An 18,969-nucleotide genomic window follows, 5' to 3' on the forward strand; every position below is an offset into this window, starting at 1 on the left:
CCTACGTTTGTACTTGAGATTTTTTTCTCTCTTATTGCTTTAAGGAGTTCCTCTTTCTCTTTATTTTTTGCCATTTGGATTACTATATGTCTTGGTGTTGGTTTATTAGGGTCTATTTTTTTTTTTTTTTTTTTTTTTTGGTTTTTGGGCCACACCCTGTGACGCTCAGGGGTTACTCCTGGCTATGCGCTCAGAAGTTGCTCCTGGCTTCTTGGGGGACCATATGGGACGCCAGGGGATCGAACCGCGGTCCGTCCTAGGCTAGCGAAGGCAAGGCAGGCACCTTACCTCCAGCGCCACCGCCCGGCCCCAGGGTCTATTTTATTAGGCACTCTTTCCACTTCCTGGATTAGCATTGAAGTTTCTTTCCAGAGGGTGGGGAAGTTCTCTGCTATTATCTCTCTGACTACTTGTTCTTCCCCTTTCCCTATTTCCTCCCCTTCTGGTATACCCACAATTCTTAGATTGTTTCTTTTGTCCTTGTTCATTAGATACTGGACTTTTCCTTCCAGTGCTTTGCCTTTTATTTCTTTGTTGGTTTCTTGATCATTTTTGTTTGCAGTTTTCCTTTGAGTTCTTCAATGTGTTTCTCCAACTCTGTGTTTCTGCTTGTAAGACTTGTTACTTTGTCTTTTAATTCCTTCATTTTTTTTTGTATGGAATTTCTCATGTTCTTTAACATTTCTTTTTTAATTAGGCTGATTCGTTCATCCATAGATTTCTTGTACTCGGTAGCTAATGTTTCTTTCAATTCTTTTATCAATTGTTGCATTTCCATCCTCATTGCTGCTTTTAGGTCGCGTTCCCATGGATCTGTGCATTTTGGCGGACTTGGAAACTTGTTAGGGTTTGTCTCTGTATTTTTAGATGTTAGGGTTCTTTTTGATTTACCCATATTTCTTTGTGTTTATTGGTATGCTTTGGAGTACACCCACGTGGAAGGGTCCCAGGGGAATGCACTCTTCCTGGGCACTGGCGTGGGGGGGGTCATGGACGCGGGGATCCCTATGCCCCAGGTGGAGCGGCCTCTGGGCACTGCACTCACTTTAGGGAGAAGCATGCAGACTGGTGGGCACAGAGGTCTCTGAATGCCCACCTTTTTTTTTTCTTCCAATTTTATGGGCTCTTGATTATTTAAGAAATTTTGGTGTGGGGCCGGGCGGTGGCGCTGGAGGTAAGGTGCCTGCCTTGCCTGCGCTAGCCTAGGACAGACCGCGGTTCAATCTTCCGGCGTCCCATATGGTCCCCCAAGAAGCCAGGAGCAACTTCTGAGCGCATAGCCAGGAGTAACCCCTGAGCATCACAGGGTGTGGCCCAAAAACCAAAAAAAAAAAAAAAAAAAAGAAATTTTGGTGTTAGGTCTGAGCTGGCTATATCTATAAGTTGTGTTAAGCTATATTCGCACGAACGTGATAGCGTTCGCGCAGTTCGCGTGGGTGGCGTGTTTGGGCGGGGCTTTTCTACCTGGAGAAGGCTGAAGGAAGTCGCCAGGGGCGGGCCAAAGCTGCTTGCGTGGGCGGCGTGTTTGGACGGGGTTTCCCTAGCTGGAGAAGGCTGAAGGAAGTCGCCAGGGGCGGGCCAAAGCTGCTCGCGCGGGCGGCGTGTTTGGGCGGTGCTTCCCTACCTGGAGAAGGCTGAAGGAAGTCGCTGGGGGCGGGCCAAAGCTGCTCGCAACAGCGTGTTTGGACGGGGTTTCCCTAGCTGGAGAAGGCTGAAGGAAGTCGCCGGGGGCGGGCCTGGGACTTTCTTTTTTTTTTTTTTTGTTTTTTGTTTTTTGTTTTTTGGGCCACACCCGGCAGTGCTCAGGAGTTACTCCTGGCTGTCTGCTCAGAAATAGCTCCTGGCAGGCACAGGGGACCATATGGGACACTGGGATTCGAACCAACCACCTTTGGTCCTGGATCAGCTGCTTGCAAGGCAAACACCGCTGTGCTATCTCTCCGGGCCCGAGACTTTCTTTTTTATTTAATTTTTATTATAGTTAGAGTTTAAGTCATCTGGTTATAAAATAGCATTAGTGTTTTTGGGTATACAGTCTGTACCTCACAATTTCCAAAGTGTTCAAGACCCTCCACCACTGTTTTATTGTCACTTATGGTCTACCACTTTATACCCTCCACCTCCACAGATGTTTGGTAATCTGTTTTGTAATCCAAGACCACAGCTTCATCATTACTTGGTACTATCTATCCTGTTATTTTATTTTTGTGTGTGACACGGATGAGCAAGAAATCTGCACAGAAATCCTATATTCCTGATGCCAGAGAGCAAGAACTAAGAACCCTGAAGAACCTAGGCCAACTAGACCTTCGTGCAATAGCAGCTACTTAGTATATGGGTTCAGGGCTGCCTGAGTAAAACACATAAATATACATAAACACATACTATTACACATAAATCAGAACAAGAGCCAGACTGGAAAGGCATTATCAGTGATTATATTGAGTCATACAGAAAATTTGGGATGCCCTTTGTTGAAACTGAGTTGAAAAATCTGGTGAGAGTTGGAGAACGTATATTATAATAATCTTATGAAACATTATAATCTTTGTGGGGGGCACACCTGGCGTTGCTCAGGGGTTACTCCTGGCTGTCTGCTCAGAAATAGCTCCTGGCAGGCACGGGGGACCATATGGGACACCGGGATTTGAACCAACCACCTTTGGTCCTGGATCGGCTGCTTGCAAGGCAAACGCCACTGTGCTATCTCACCGGGCCTGAAACATTATAATCTTTTTTTTTTTTTTTTGGGCCACACCTGGTGATGCTCAGGGGTTACTCCTGGCTATGCACTCAGAAGTCGCTCCTGGCTTGGGGGACCATATGGGACGCCGGGGGATCGAACCGTGGTTCATCCTAGGCTAGCGCAGGCAAGGCAGGCACCTTACCTCTAGCGCCACCGCCCGGCCCCGAAACATTATAATCTTAACAAAGGTATTAAGTCTCTCTCTCTGACATACACACGAATATACATATGTACATATCTATAATATGACACTCTGTTTTTACCCAAAACAAAAAATTCCCCAACTTCCTCTTTCTTTTCACCTATCCCTTCGATGTGTAAATGTCCACCTGGATCTCACTCGATCTTCCCCTGCCTGGATGAATTTGTACTGGTAAAATAAAGAAAAGTCAATTTGGCAGGCCCAGAGAAACCATGAGGCAAGAAAGCACTGACTCCATGATTCTCTCCTGACTGGTTTGGTTGATTTGTTCATGACCCTAATTCAGACCTGTTCACTCAGGGTTGGAAATAAGGCACGAGGGGTGATTTCACAACTGGCACTTGAACCCAGGGACCTGAGAAGACCTCAATGATAGTGAGTGATTTGACTCTCTGGTGGATAATTACCACCAGATAATTACCTTCAGCTGGACTGAGTGTGCAGTGCCTTTCACTGGAACATTGGTGTATATGGCACCGTTCTGAATGGCTTCATGCTGCTGTTCTGGTCACTCAAGCAGGACAGAAGCAGGCTACGAAGAGGAGTGAGCCGAAGACTCTGAGCAGCATCTCAGACACGGGTGCCCACTGCCTTTCTTCAAAGGTGAAGAAAGAACTCCAAAAGTGACCGCCCAACCTGCAGTAGTATAAGTTACTGCCCAATCTGCAGTAGTTTATTTAGGTCACTGATGGGGTAAAAGCCAAAGAGAAAGCCCCACTGGAGTGGGATCTTTAGCAGGGAGAGGAGCAGGTTCTCCCACCCAGATTCCAGCCCAGGAATCCAAGCCCAGCCAAAGTCCAACTGAGAAGAAGCTGCTCTCAGAACCTCCTGCAACTTTCTTCTAGGTTAATCTCTTGACCCTATTGGCATCAGTCACTATATTGTTGGTTAAATTGTGTGTTCTACCTATATAGATATTAATAGCTACTCTTGTTCTATGCATCACCACTGCAAACAGATAATAATGTATTCAACTCTAGTTGTCAATATTAGTTTTTACAGTTCCAGGGACATGCATGATGTTGTTAGATTTTTAATGGTTCTCAGTGATCCTAGTGAATGTTTCCCAATTGCTGTGCTTCTTGATTGTGTATATTATTTAGCAACTTATTCTCAATTTAGGTCTGCAAAAATGTTCTAATGTCTTTGTCCACAGAAGTTGATGGAAAAGGAAGTTGGATACTGTACAGTGCTCATGATAATAATGTTTTAGAAAACTTATTTTAAACTGTATATATCTGCAGAAATGTCCCTATGAGTTTGTTTAGAAAAGTTTACGAAAAAGGAACTTGGATGCTCTAGTCTTGTATTACAGTGCTCAGTGTAAGAATGTTTAGGAACTTATTTTAAAATTAAGTATATCTGCAAAAGAATTCTGATGTTTGTGTTTAGAGAAGTCTATGAAAAAAATATGTTTTGTTTAAGTCAAGGATATGGAAAAAGCTGATTGTTTTGAGAATGATATATGCACAATCTAACCTATGATGCTTTTTACAGCCAAGTATACCCTCACTAGAAGTGATTTCTAGAAATTAGAAAATTTCTTCACCACCTTACTTACTGCCAAAGAATTTTTTCTTTTTATTTCCCCAACATTTACTGTGCCTATGCAAATTAACAGCCACTCTGTTTTTATTTATTTTACATAATTTATTTATTTATTTATTTTGGGGTTTTGGGCCACACGCAGTGATGTTTAGGTATTACTCCTGACTATGCACTCAGAAATCGCTACTGGCTTGGGGGACCATATGGGATGTTGGGGGATCAAAATGTGGCCCGTCCTAGGTTAGCACATACAAGGCAAACACCTTACTGCTTGCACCACTGCTCTGGCCCCACATAAATTTATTTTATGTAAAAATTATTTTACATCTGGTGGCAACAAAACAAAACTTTTGTAGTCCTTCTCAAAAAAAATTTTAAGCAGAAAGTATGAATTGTTATAGGACTTGCTTTTACCCAAAACAAAGGTATTCCCCCCCAAAGGTATTCCTTTTTCCTTTTCACCTATAACTTTGATATGTAAAAGTCCATTTAGATCTCACTGGATCCTCCTTTGCCTTGTTGAATTTGTATTGGTAGAATAAAGAAAGGTCAGTTTGGTGGGTCTGGAGAGACCATGAGGTGAGAAGCCACTAACTCCATGATTCTCTCCTGACTGGCTTGGTTATTAGTAATTCTTTGCTGCTACCTGATTCAGACCCATTTACTCAGGGTTGAAAATCTGGTGTGTGGGGTGATTTCACACATATCTCCCTATGTATTTTAATTGTTTTAAGCTTTTTGGGGATGGACCACACCCAGAGGCACTCAGAAATCACTCCTGACAGGCTCAGGGGACCACATGGAATGTTGAGAATCAGGTTGACCGCATGCAAGGCAAATATGCCCTACCTGCTGTGCTATTGCTCCAACCTCTCTATACATTTTTTAAACTTTCCCTCAAGTGCTCAGTAGCCAATCCCATCTGTACTGCACTTTGAGCATAATGGATCTGATGCACAAGCCCAATGATGTCATGTTACTTCGGACCAGTGTTATCCGGGAGCCACCAGCACCCCATGACAGTGCTGTAGGTTCCATGTTGTACAGAGGCTCAAGTTCAGAGCCTCAGACTTGTTAGGCATGTGCTCCAGTCCTTTGAACTACCTCCTGTGCCTATTTACTTTTTTTCAATATATACTGCAACTTTCCACCTACACTGAAACCTTAACTTCTGGGACAAACAAGGTAAATTATAGGATCTGTGTAATATTGGCCAGTTAGATAAAATGAGGAACTGAGGTTCCTAATATTTTGGAGAAACTCTTTAACTTCCCAAAGAAATGTTTCATCCAAGCCTAGTTGCCTGATGCAAGCCTACTGTCTGAATATGAGAGTTTATTTCTGTTTCCCCAGGTGCTGGTTTCTCTCCTGGTTGGATTTTGCACATTTTTAATGTGGGTTTTATTCACTTTCTGGAAGGATAGGTGGCTCACAGTTGGACTGTCACTGCAGGTAAGCATCATCTTGTGGGTCTGACACTACCCAGAAGTGGCCAGCCTGACTTTTGACTTTCTCCCAGGTCTTTTGTCCCTTCATACAACTGACCAGCATACCTCTGATGACTCTCTTTTCTTGGATTCTGGTCACATATTTGATCTACTTAAAACAAAAAGGTATGTGAAGTGGATAGAATGTTGACCCTTTCAGTTCTGTCTGTAGTTTATTTGCTCTACTCAGCAAATCACTGTATCTCTGTACTTCATTGCCACCTCAAGCCTTGAGCCATTACTCCACCTCATTGAAATTCACACATCTTATCACTCAGGCATATTCCTTGCATCAGTTTTAGAACTCTGACTAGCCTATGAGTCTATTTCTCTAACTGAATAAGCCTTCTATAGAAACTTTCTCCTAGAAAACGATAGCATTACCTGTGTTGTCATACCTTGACTTCTGGGAGTTGGTTTTCAAGGGACAGATAGAAGCCATTTAAATCTATTTACCAGTGGAATGGTACCAGCCAGTTAATTAATTTAGTTTTCGTTCCTGTATTTCCTTATTTCCCGGGTTACATCCTGTGAGTGTCTGTCATACTTAGAGACTTAGAGCACAGAGAGAAGTATTTAAGAATCCAGAGAAATAGTGCAGCCTAGCATTTAGTCTACCAAGGTTCAATCCTGGCATCATATATGGTTTATGAATATTGCCAAGAGTGATTCTTGAGCACAAAACCAGGAGAAAACCCTAAACACCAACAGATGTGTCCCAATCTCTTACCCCACCCCACCCCCAAAAGAGAAATGTCTGTCTCTACCATTGTTTCCCCTTCATGCTCTGCTACAGGAGAACCAAGCTGTACACTGAATTATTGTGAGAGTGGAGTTGTCTTTCTACATCATTACTGATAAGCTCTTTTTTGGTTTGTTTATTTTGGTTTGTTTTTTGTTTTTGTTTGTTTGTTTTTGGGTCACACCCTGCAGCGCTCAGGTGTTACTCCTGGCTCTATGCTCAGAAATCACTCCCGGCAGGCTCAGGGGACCATATAGGATGCCAGGATTCGAACCACCATCCTTCTGCATACAAGGCAAATGCCTAACCGCAATGCTGTCTCTCTGGCCCCAGATAAGCTCTTTCTATATCTTTCTGGTCATTCTTGGTTCAATGAGTGTTTTCTGGTTTCTGGGAGAAAGCATGCTATTGCAAACCTGGAACTGTAGTATTTGTGTACATGTGCACGTGTAAGTGAAGGGCACATTTTGTCAAATGTTCTTAGAGCAAGAGCTAAGAGGGACCAATAATGATATATTTCCTTTATCACATCCTAAATTTTAGTTACAAACAAAAGAGAAGCGAGGCTACGCGAGCAGAGAAAACTGGACAAGAAATGTAATGCACTCGTAAAGTTGAGAGGTTAGAGCTGGGAATCTGGGAATCTAGATTTGAAAGTAACTGAAACATAGCTGGCAACTGAGAAAACAAAGAGTAGAATATTCAAAATTCTAAAAGAGTGTTTGCAAATGGCAAATTTAGCAGGTATTGTGGGTAGACTATTTGCATATATGAGTATGTGCATGCATGTATGAGAAATTGCACAGTGAGAGAAGCAAAAACTATTAGTAGTTATTGAGTACCTATTATGAGCTATAACTGATACAACAACTCTGTGAGATAGATTTCAGTAGTAACTTGTCCTATTTTATGGAATGAAGACATTGAAACCCAGAGAAATTAAATATCAGCTTAGTTACATAATTAGTAGAATGACTTTAAACCCAAAATCTGTCAACTCTGTTCCTTTCACTATTCTGCAATGACTTAAATATATGAGGATTGGGGCTGATTTTTTCAAATCTCAGGGCTTTCTGGGACACTTGTCAGCTCTTCCAAAGAAAGTATTCCTTGGCATTCACTGAATTATCTCTCCACTTCCTATATAATTTATTCCCTTCTAAATTTATAGTCCCATTTTGACATCATAATAAAGCTTACATTGCACATTCCTATACTTTCAAATCCCTACAAGTAATTGGAATGTAACAGAAATAGAAAGTAAATCTGCTAATCTTGAAACTGAATGAAGGCCATGGATATTTTCATTTTCTACCTTGAAATAGTTGTATATGTGTTTTATTTTTTTTCTCAATTTTGTATCCTTCTTTTTCAGCTGTTCAAATTTGTGTTGGATTTCCCTTTATTATTATCCTTTTGTGTCTCTATTTTGTGCCAATTGGACATTATTCTCCCTGTGTTCAGGACCAGAAAACACTGGGACCCAAGCCATTGCTCATTGCACATAGAGGTGCAGCCATGGTAGGTATAGACATGGTAGATATAGCTGAGTACAGGTGTGCATGGAATATGTAGTTGAGAAAATGAACCTCAGGACCATGGGAATACCTGGAGAGGAAGGGGATTGGGCTTGAAATGACATGAAGGAATTAACAATAGAGATTGGTCTTGATCCCAGGTCTTCTCATTCTTAGTCCATTTCTCTTCATGTGATATTCTCTCAGAAGGGTTGAGTAGCATCATATTGAGTAGAGGAGGATATAGGAATGCTCTTGAAATAAACAGCTAAGAAGCCAGAGTCAGCTCCCTAAATTATTTCTGTACAAGTTTTCATCCCTGTCCTAAAAGAGGTGTTAGGAGGAAATACAGGCACAGGGCTTAATGTCCTTCTTTTCTATAGTTAGGGCCTGAGAATACCAAGATGGCCTTTGAGAAAGCTGTTGAACATGAATCCTTTGGTTTGGAGACTGACATATACTTAAGGTAGGAAAGCAGGGCTAAGGTGGGGGAAGAAATAAGGCTTGTGCCTTGGAAGATGACCAACCTGGCCAGGGTTCTAGTGAGAATGAGTTCTGTAAATTTGTTTTAAACTTTATTTAAACATTGTGATTTAGGAGCTGGAGTGATAGCACAGCAGCAATGTGTTTGCCTTGCATGCAGCCAACACAGAACGGACCCCAGTTCGAAATCCCAGCATCCCATTAAGTCCCCTGAGCATCCCAGGAGTGACTTCTGAGCCAGGAGTAACCCCTGAGCACCTCTGGGTGTGACTACCCCCCAAAAAAACATTGTGATTTAAAAATTGTTTATAATACAGTTGTTTTGGGTATTCAGTATTCACACATCAATCTCTCCACCACTGTTTCCCTCCCCCCAGCACATACTCCTAACAGGCACAAAATTATTTTCTATTGATTGTTACAATAAAATGACTAATGGAATTATCAAAAGTACTTCAGTTAAAGAAAATTGTGAAATTGTTATATCTTACAATGTTATATCTTGTGACAGTTACTGTCTGAGGGTTTACTGAGCTAGTTGCTAGCTTGTTACTAGCTGAGCATTCTAGTTTGTTTTATCCTTGAGTTTAGTTGGCTTCTATGCTACTTTCCTATATAGTTAGTTTTTCATGCTCCTATTGGGCTGCCAGTATGGTGGAATTACAAGGTGTTACAAAGCTCAGTATTCATTGGTGTGCTCCAGGAACTCCAGGATCTGTAGAACTAAATCTATAAGTTTCGTGGCTTAGCAAGATTAGTTGTGAAGCTTGGAAGCTGGGCTATTGCTTAGGTGGTGGCAGCTGTAAGATGTGGATACTGGGGCTTCTAGCAGAATGAAGATGGGAGAAGGCAGCCTGCCTCCACTCTTAGAAGACCCCAGAGTTTTCAGTCTAAAAACCAGTGTACCTGGAATTTTCTCTTTTTAAAAATTTTTTTTTAATTTTTTTAAATTTTGAATTATGAGAACAAAAGATGCAAAGAAAGAGGACAAGGTAAAGTTACAGTGGAAGGACAATCACCCATAACATAATTCTCAGAAGAAGTTCCCTTGCTGATATCTTAACTTTGAACTTTCAGCCAAAGAACGTTAAGATAAATAAAACAGAATCCATGTACAATTACTTTGTCCCTCAAGTCCCCAGATTGTAACACATTATAATATTTCTTAACAGCACACAAGGCAATCTAAAGCCATAAAACTTACGTAACTCCTTAAATATTAGAGGCATAGTATTTTTTACATTTCCACGTACATGAATATTAGCTTAAGTTAACCTCAAATTTTAAGTGTTTTTTTTTAAGGATTAGAGTCAAAGGAGCACAGTAAAAATGGTGTTAGAGTGGCAATTGTTGTTTGCATAGGCCCACCAAAATATGAGAGGCATGGAAAGGAATAACCTTGGCCTAAATACAAAGAGATCCTACCCCTGAAGTTTCCTGGCATAAGACCAACTCTAGGCTCCAGGCAAGTTATTGTCCAATCCAAGACATTGTCCATAGTGCCAACACACTTTTCATACAGTCTCTGGTGTTGGTATCATGTTTCTGTATTAAAGATCCTGGAATCTGCATATCCTACATTGAAGTCATGATGTGGAGCGTCTTCTTATTTCACCTCACCATTAAAGGGCAATTCAGGAAGCCCTGTCTTGTAAGCAGGTCGTTGTTGTTAAGTCTTCTCAGTGTTAAGGAAAGTCTCTTTTGAGCAGGTCGATGTCTGAGCAGTGGTAGGGTCTTCAGTGGTAGAGGATTGCTTCCAGGTGATGTTATAGACAAACCTCACAATTAAGGGGCAAGCCCTGTCCAGTAAGCAGGTCATTGTTCTTGTTAAGTCTTCTCAGTGTTAAGGGAAGTATCTTTTGAGTAGATCGATGTCAGAGCAGCTGTAGGGTCTTCCCTGGTAGAGGAATGCCTCCAGGTGATGTTATATATAACCTTGGATGTTTTGTAGATGTCTTCTCTAGATCAGGGGTGAATGGAGAATGCCCATTCTTCTGAGGCCTGTGGCCAGTCTTTATGTCAATGTTCAGGGTGTAAGGTCCCATTGCACTACAAGATTTGTGTGTTCCCATCTCTATTAGATAAGAACTTATTGGTATGTATAGTATTTTCCTGTTTTAGTGTGCCTAAGCAAACAAGAAATAAAGCCACGTGGCGCTATCAGAGTATATGCGGGCGTAAGAACATTTCCAATAATACCCATGACTTGGTTCAAACATAAGCATTAAACTGAGGGATTCTTTCACACCAAATTCCATATTGAGCAGTTCACAAAGAGAAGATAAAAAAATGGGGGGGGGGTCATCACTGTATAAAAAAATATTCAGCAAAAGTTATAGCCGTCAAAGAAAACACCCATAAAATGTTGAAAAGACATAAGTGTCCTATTTATGCCTTTTAAAATAGTTGGGTGGGTGTTAACTCCAGGGCACCACTTTGGTCTGTGATTTAGGATTCTACAGTACTTAATTTAGAAAGGGTAAATGAGGAGTAATGATGATAGAAGTTAAGGAAGTTAAAGGGAAATATGATCTTTTGAAGGGGTATGCAAAAGGACAGAGTACAAAATGGACATTCTGCATACATAAAAACATAATTCAATGATAGTACTATTAATGTTTCTTGTGCTACCACCCCCGTGCGATTTTGAAAATATAGACTGGAAAGAGATTACCAGTGACTTCAAGAAGCTGGGAGGCCAGAAGTTCAGAGCCCCACCCAGACCCTCCCTAAGGAGCTGAATGGATAATGGGGGAAAACCTAGGGTACCTTCAAGCTCCACCAAGGGGCCCAACTCACCGGCTTGCCCAGGCATGTGGCCCGGGGAAGCCCTGGAGATCTGGAGCAAGGCGGTAGAGGGGTGCTGGGGTTACCCAAGTCCCACACCCCCCCAGGCCTGGTTAAGAAGGCATCCGGCATGGCGGGGGCCTGCCGAACCCCATACTGCTAGGCTCCCTGTACCTGGAATTTTCATCTGCTTGGCATTTCTGCAGAGATTAGTCTTGAAGCAATGAGTTGGACCATTGGCATGGTAGAGGAGAGTGTCAGGGTGGCAGATGGGGCTTTGGCAGGTCTCAGCCTAATCCCTTCCTGAGATCAGCCTAGAGTTTTAGCCTGATACCTGTGTACCTGTAAGTTTGCCCCTCTTCAAGATTACTTGTGAAGCTGCCAACCTGAGTGGTCGTTTACATGGTAAAGAAGGGATTTTCAGAGGGAGGAGGCTGCATACCCCACTTTGGAAAGAAAGACCCCAGAGTTTTAATTTTGTAATTTTTTGGTTACTTTGGTTACTTGGAAAGCCATCCCAGAGATGTTCAGGGTTTATTTATGAGCGTGTAGAAGCACATGCTTTTATAATACATGCAGTATATAATTTCCACACATAACTCAAACTTGCCCTTTTTGCAAACCAAGTTTGAAACTTATCTCTATATATTACCTTATAATTAATTTCTAATATTCTGGGCACCTACTATATTCCAGGCCTCCCGAGTTATAAGAAGATGTAAATGAGTAAGATATATAGACTTGGCTAAGATATTCCCAGCTAATAAAGGAGATATGACATTTATAAATAGGACCCAGAGAAATAATACAGTGGGCAGTGCATGTGCCTTGCATGTGGTTTACCTGGGTTCAGTCACCACCAGCCCATAAGAGCAATTCCTGAGTGTAGGACCAGGAGTAACTCCTGAGCACCACTGGGTGTCTCTGTCTGTCTCTCTCTGTGTCTCTGTCTGTTTCTGTCTCTGTCTCTGTCTGTCTCTCTCTCTCTCTCACACACACACACACACACACACGCATGCTTGCACACACACACACACATAAGACCTTTGTGGCAAACACATTATAGAATGAATACATTCTAAATGAAATCTTGACATGACATGCAGAGATAATTGTTCCTTGCAATATGATTGAATTAGAACTCCCGAGTTCATTCATTGATATTCCTGGTGTCATAGCACATTGTGGTATAGGTGCTGAGCTGAGAACACCTTTCTTTTGCTTATGTGAGGAGTTCTCTCTAGAACCCTAGCCAGGCTGTCATCTTCAAGGCACAGGCCTTATTGCTTCCCCACCATAGCCCTTTCCTAACTTATCTTCTCCCCTCCACCACTTGCTGCATGCAAGGCAACACACACCTTAACCTGTTTTCTGTCTTTTCTTGCACCTAACTACATGATTGCATTAAAGTATGCAATATTACATCACTTTTCTATTTAAATATACATTTTGAGCTGTAATAGAATAGAGATAGAATGAATATCAAAATGCTTTTTAATTTTGGCTTTAAAAATTAAATGAGAAAAATATTGAAATGTTTACCAATATAATTTATGATTTTGAGCAACTTTAATTTTTGTATAGATTTAAAAATAAAACTTAATTTTTTACCTGTAAATAATATATACTTTTTGAAAAAATTACTTTATTAATTTATCATTGATATAAAATTTTTTATCAGTGGATGGAAGTGAACACTGGTGAAGGGATTGTATGCCTGAAAATAATAATGAATAATTCTGTAACTATAATTTTTAGTGATTCAAAAATTTATCAGAACAGAAGATTTTACTATAGAACTTAATTTAAAAGAGGAAGGGATCCCCAAGCTTTCCCCACTCTTCCCCCAGTGAAGAGGAGGAGCACAGGGAGGAGGGCGGGTAGATCCTGGCTTCCAGTTCTCTCCTGCCCCCCGGCCTCCAGGCCTTCCCTGGGACCCAGCCCAGGCAGCCCAAAATGGTGGGTCCATATTTGTGGGTGCTGAGAGCTGCTCATTTTTACTAAGACAGTCTCTGGCAATTTCTTACCAGTCTACATGTTCAATATATATATATATATATATATATATATATATAATATCCTATCCTTAAGTTATGTTTTGTGTACGTAGAATGTCCATCTGGTATTCTGCTCTTTTGCACACCCCTGTTAAGCTCATTTTCACTTTTTAACTCTTATCACCCCCAACCATCAGTACCCCCCATTTACCATTTTTAACTTCAGTACTGCACAGTCCTAATCACACACCAAAGTGGTGCACTAGATTTAACAACCCCCAACTACTTCAAAAGACATAAAATGGACACGTATGGCTTTGAATATTTTATATCTATTTTCTTTGACAGCTAACTCTTACTAAATATTCTCTTATACAGTGAAGATTTCCCCCACTTTTTATCTTTTCTTCTCTCTGTGAGCTGTTCAATAAGAAATATTCAGTGAAAGAGTCCCTCAGTTTAATGCTTATGTTTAACCTGTCATGGGGAGTTTTGGACTTGTTCTTGCAGCCCCCATATGGGCTACAACACCATGTGGCATTGTTCCTTAGTTTCATAGGCACATTAAAATGGGAAAATACTATACACATAAATAAGTTCTTATCTAATAGAGATTGGAACACACAAATCTTGCAGTGCAATGGGACCTTACACCCTGAACATTGACATAATGACCTGGCACAGGCCTCAGAAGAATGGGCATTCTTCATTCACCCCCGAACCATGAAGCTATCTACTATCTACGAAACATCCAAGGTTTTTTTATAACAACACCTGGAAGCAATCCTCTACCAGGGAAGACCCTACCACTGCTCTGACATCTATGCTCAAAAGAGACTTCCCTTAACACTGAGAAGACTTAAGAACATCAATGACCTGCATACTGGACAGGGCTTTCTTTATTGTCGTTTAATTGTGAGGTGAAACTAGAGGACGCTCCATATCCTGATTTCAATGTAGGATATGCAGATTCCAGGATCTTTAATACAGAAACATGATACCAAAACAGAGACTGTGAAAAATAAAAGTGTGTTGGCACTACAGACAATGGCTTGGATTGGGCAAACTAGTTTGCCTGGAGCCTAGAGTTGGTCTTATGCCAGGAAACTTCAGGGGTAGGGTCTCCTTGTATTTAAGCCAAGACTTTTCCTTTCCATGTTCCCCCATATTTTGGTGGGCCTATGCAAACAATTATTGCCACTCTAACACCGTTTTTACTGTGCTCGTTTGACTCCTATCCTTAAAAAGAAAAAACCCACTTTTGAGATTAACTTAAACTAATATGCATGTGCATGGAAGTGTAAAAAAATGCTATGCCTTCAATGTTTAAGGAGTTACATAAGTTTTATGGCTTTATATTGCTTGATGTGCTGCTAAGAAATATTGTGTATTACAATCTGGGGACTTGAGGGACAAAGTAATTGTACATGGGTTCTGTTTTATTTTTCTTAATGTTCTTTAGCCGAAAGTTCAAAGTTAAGATATCAGCAAGGGGACTTCTGAGAATTCTGTTTATGGGTGATTGTCCTTCCACTGTAACTTTACCTTGTCCTCTTTCTTTGCATCTTTGTTCTCATAATTAAAAATAAAAAAAATTAAAAAAAAAAAGAGGAAGGGATCCTTCCCCTTGTCAGGAGTCATTGGGACACAAGTGGAGGAAGGCAATGTATGGTGGTGGGTGTGGTGTCAGAATGACACATATGAAAAGTATGATTAATAGTACTATAACCTCAGTGCCATAATAAAGGTTTTGAAAGATAAGGGGTTAAAAAAATAAAGAATAGAGAACAGAAGGGGAGCTTTTATAATGGTATTTTTTGATATGAAATATGTAGACCAGAAATACAACAGATACCTAGCTTGGACAGAATGACTGTGTGGATGTCAGTTTAGTATAGTTCTAGAGGGTCTCAGGCCCCTGTCTCGTTCCTACCACACTCACCTTACTCAGAGGGAACTATTTTACCTACTTACTTCATTGATGCCAAAGTCCACGAATAGGGAAGTTAAAGTTGATCTCTGGAGGGAAATTCTTTCTGACACGAGTACAAACAATTGAATTCAAGTTATCTACTCCTTTTCCACTTTAATTTTTTGCCTACAGCTATGATGGAATACCTTACCTCATGCATGACTCCACTCTAAGAAGAACAACCAATATCAGGAGCATCAAGCCAAATGCCAGTAATCAACATTCTAGTAACTTCACTTGGGAGTTTCTATCAACTCTGAATGCAGGCCAGTGGTTTATAGATCACCCAGTAAGACCTATTCTTTTGCTCAACAAGATTGTGTTTAATCAGTCTTCTATATGAGGGCATGTACTGCTCCTGGAGATGAAGGTTTTAGATGTAGCTGCAAGTGTATACACACTTTTACTCTAGCTTGGTAGCTGGGTAGCATTGGCAGCAAAGCTTTTGTTATAAAGCAATCTAATTGTTGACTTCTTTTTTTCTTTTCTTTTCTTTTTTCTTTTTAATTTTTTTTATTTTTAATTAAACACCTTGATTACATACATGATTGTGTTTGGGTTTCAGTCATGTAAAGAACACCCCCCATCACCAGTGCAACATTCCCATCACCAATGTCCCAAGTCTCCCTCCTCCCCACCTGACCCCCGCCTGTACTCTAAACAGGCTCTCCATTTCCCTCATACATTCTCATTATTAGGACAGTTCAAAAGGTAGTTATTTCTCTAACTAAACTCATCACTCTTTGTGGTGAGCTTCCTGAGGTGAGCTGGAACTTCCAGCTCTTTTCTCTTTTGTGTCTGAAAATTATTATTGCAAGAATGTCTTTCATTTTTCTTAAAACCCATAGATGAGTGAGACCATTCTGCGTCTTTCTCTCTAATTGTTGACTTCTAAACTCACCAGCAACTCTGAAGACAAATGGTTAGACTTACTCTTGTCATTTAATTTTCTTTATCTGAGATTTCATTAACATTTCCTGTCATGCACAGAAACTATTCTTAGGTATATTGGGTAGTTCCCTTTTATAGATGAGGAAGACCAGAAAAAAATCTGTTTTTAAAGAATCTTCTCTTGTTTAGTGTCAATCATAAAATTCAGGGCTCTACACATGCAAAGCATATGCTGTAATCTGAGCTATAAAAAATATTTACCCTGGGGGCTGGAGTGATAATATAGTAGATAGGATGCTTGTCTTGTGGTGGATGACCCAGGTTCAATCCCTAAAACCCCATGTGGTTCCCCAAGTCCTCCAGAAGTGATTCCTGACTGCAGAGCCAGGAGTAAACCCTGAGAACCAGCAGGTGTGCCCCCCACAAAACACCGCAAAATATTTACCATGATTTCTTCATACTATCAGAAATATTCATTGACTACCTGTTTAGTACATGTCAAAGGAAATACATTGGTGAGAAAATGCAGACATAAACCTAATGAAGTTTACAGAATAGTATAAGAAACAGGCAATTACAATATATTGTGATAAATACCAAATGAGTGTTAATTTTTAGGTTGCCTAGAAGCAAACAAGAATAAGTTGTTGGGACCGAAGTGATAGCATAGTAGATTATCTTGAAATCTAATAGTTTCTCTACTTTATATTTTTGTAATTGTTTATTTGAATTTAAATAAGAAAATGTAGTTTAATTGATGCATACTGTACCTTCTCTGGTTTGGGATGTTTCTATTATTATTGTTTTACTGTTTCTCTCTCGGTCTCTCCCTCCTCTCTCTCTCTCTCTCTCTCTCTCTCTCTCTCCCTCTCTCTCTCTTTCTCTCTCTCTTTCTTTCCAGTTTTCCCCAATCTGGGATACCCGTTATCCTTGCTATTCTTGGATGTTGTAGTGCTTTATGTTGTCAGATTGTAGTGTTTCTTCATTTGAGAAGAAATAATTACCAAAACTAGACTCAGCAATGCCTGAAAACTTTGGCACCAGAGTCTGCACTAGAGCCTTGTGCATATAAGGCATGCACTCTACATTTTTGACTCATATATCCAGTCCTATCTAGATTTTCTTAAATTCTCTTCCAACTGAATTATTTGTCCACTACTACTATCTTTAAGCCCCCTGCTTCTGTGTATATTTCATTTTCTGCATCTGAATTTTTGTAACACTTTTAATCTAATTTATTATGTTTATTTTTACAATCTATACGTTACTTTCTTTTTTCAGACATTAATTACTTTCTACTATTTTTTCCAAGGAACTCCCAAGTAGTAGTCAGGGGACCTCAAAGCCATTCTATATAATAATACCCAACCAACCAGGCCTAGTGGTTCCATGCTTAAACATGCTAGTGCATTAAAAAGTGAGTGAACTCATATGAATTGTGCACTTTTATGTGTACCTGACATGCTCCTGTAACCTAAAATTGTATATGTTTCATCGTGAATATATCTCTGCGATTATTGTCTATTTCCGCTTTCTTTATATAGTTTTATTTGGGGGGGGAGTCTGTGGACCATATCTGGAAGTGCTCTTGGACTATTCTGGTTCTGTGTTTAGGTATAACCCCTGGTTTTGCTTAGGGTATCATATATGGTTCTGAAGAGTGAACCAGGGTTAATAGCATGCAAAGCAGGCACCTTAACTCCTGTACTATTTTTCTGGCTTCTCTTTTTTATAGTTTGGGCAGTGACAGAAACATTCTTGGAGGATTTAGATTAATATAAATATTTTATTTCCTCTCTTTTCATCACTTTGTTGTTGATGTTACAAAGACAAGGTGTTGCATACATGCTTGGCTGTAGTACTAATATTTCCAGCTGTGATGCTCTCTGGGGTGGGGTCACACATCCAGCTGCTGTGCTGACTTTGTTAATTTAAATAATTTGAAAAAGCTTACTTGATAAGATGCATATGAAGCCAAGAGCTGAATCTTGTCTAAGATATATACAACTAATTAAAGAAAGCAAGGTTAAGCAAATAATAACAGAAACATCAAAAGTGGGCTATTGGTATTTAATGCCATTGACTTCTCTTTTGTTCAAGAAATTTTAAGAAAGGCTGATGAAGGAGACAGTACTTCAACTGAACTTTGAATGTTGAGAGTAGGATTTTCACAGGTGAAGATGGTAAATAAAGCAATAATCTAAGGCTGGAGTGATAGCGCAACAGAAGGGCGTGCTTGCCTTACATGCGGCTGACCCAGGATGGACCTTGGTTTGATCCCCAGCATCCCATATGGTCCCCCAAGCCAGGAGCAATTTCTCTTTCAAATTTGCCAATAATTGTATTAGATAATTTGCTGGTTTCTCATTGGGCGCATATATGTTTAATAGTGTGATTTCTTCCTGTTGCACATATCCCTTGATTAGTACAAAGTGTCCATCTTTGTACTTTTCTAAGTCTAAAGTTGTGTCATCTGATATTAATATGGCCACCCCAGTTTTTTTTTATTGTGGCCAAAGTGAATTACAAATCTTACACAGTGATATTTAAGGTACACAGTGACAATAAATGAGGGCCTTTCCACCACCAGTGTTGTT

The 18,969-nt window shown here is 40.3% G+C and overlaps 1 protein-coding gene across 1 annotated transcript in view; it reads left to right on the forward strand.

Moving 5' to 3' along the window:
• GDPD4 (glycerophosphodiester phosphodiesterase domain containing 4) overlaps positions 1 to 18,969 on the forward strand; it is a gene marked incomplete at its 3' end in the record, with an annotated part of 63,232 nt that overhangs the window by 33,254 nt on the left and 11,009 nt on the right. Inside the window, exons 5-9 of the mRNA XM_049784719.1 lie at positions 5,850 to 5,948; positions 6,016 to 6,109; positions 8,101 to 8,246; positions 8,626 to 8,708; positions 15,614 to 15,770. Coding sequence (XP_049640676.1) covers positions 5,850 to 5,948; positions 6,016 to 6,109; positions 8,101 to 8,246; positions 8,626 to 8,708; positions 15,614 to 15,770 — 579 coding nt within the window. The remainder of the gene's footprint in view (positions 1 to 5,849; positions 5,949 to 6,015; positions 6,110 to 8,100; positions 8,247 to 8,625; positions 8,709 to 15,613; positions 15,771 to 18,969) is intronic.

The sequence above is a fragment of the Suncus etruscus genome, chromosome 12 (genome assembly GCF_024139225.1).
Source record: "Suncus etruscus isolate mSunEtr1 chromosome 12, mSunEtr1.pri.cur, whole genome shotgun sequence".
Classification (NCBI taxonomy): Eukaryota; Metazoa; Chordata; class Mammalia; order Eulipotyphla; family Soricidae; genus Suncus; species Suncus etruscus.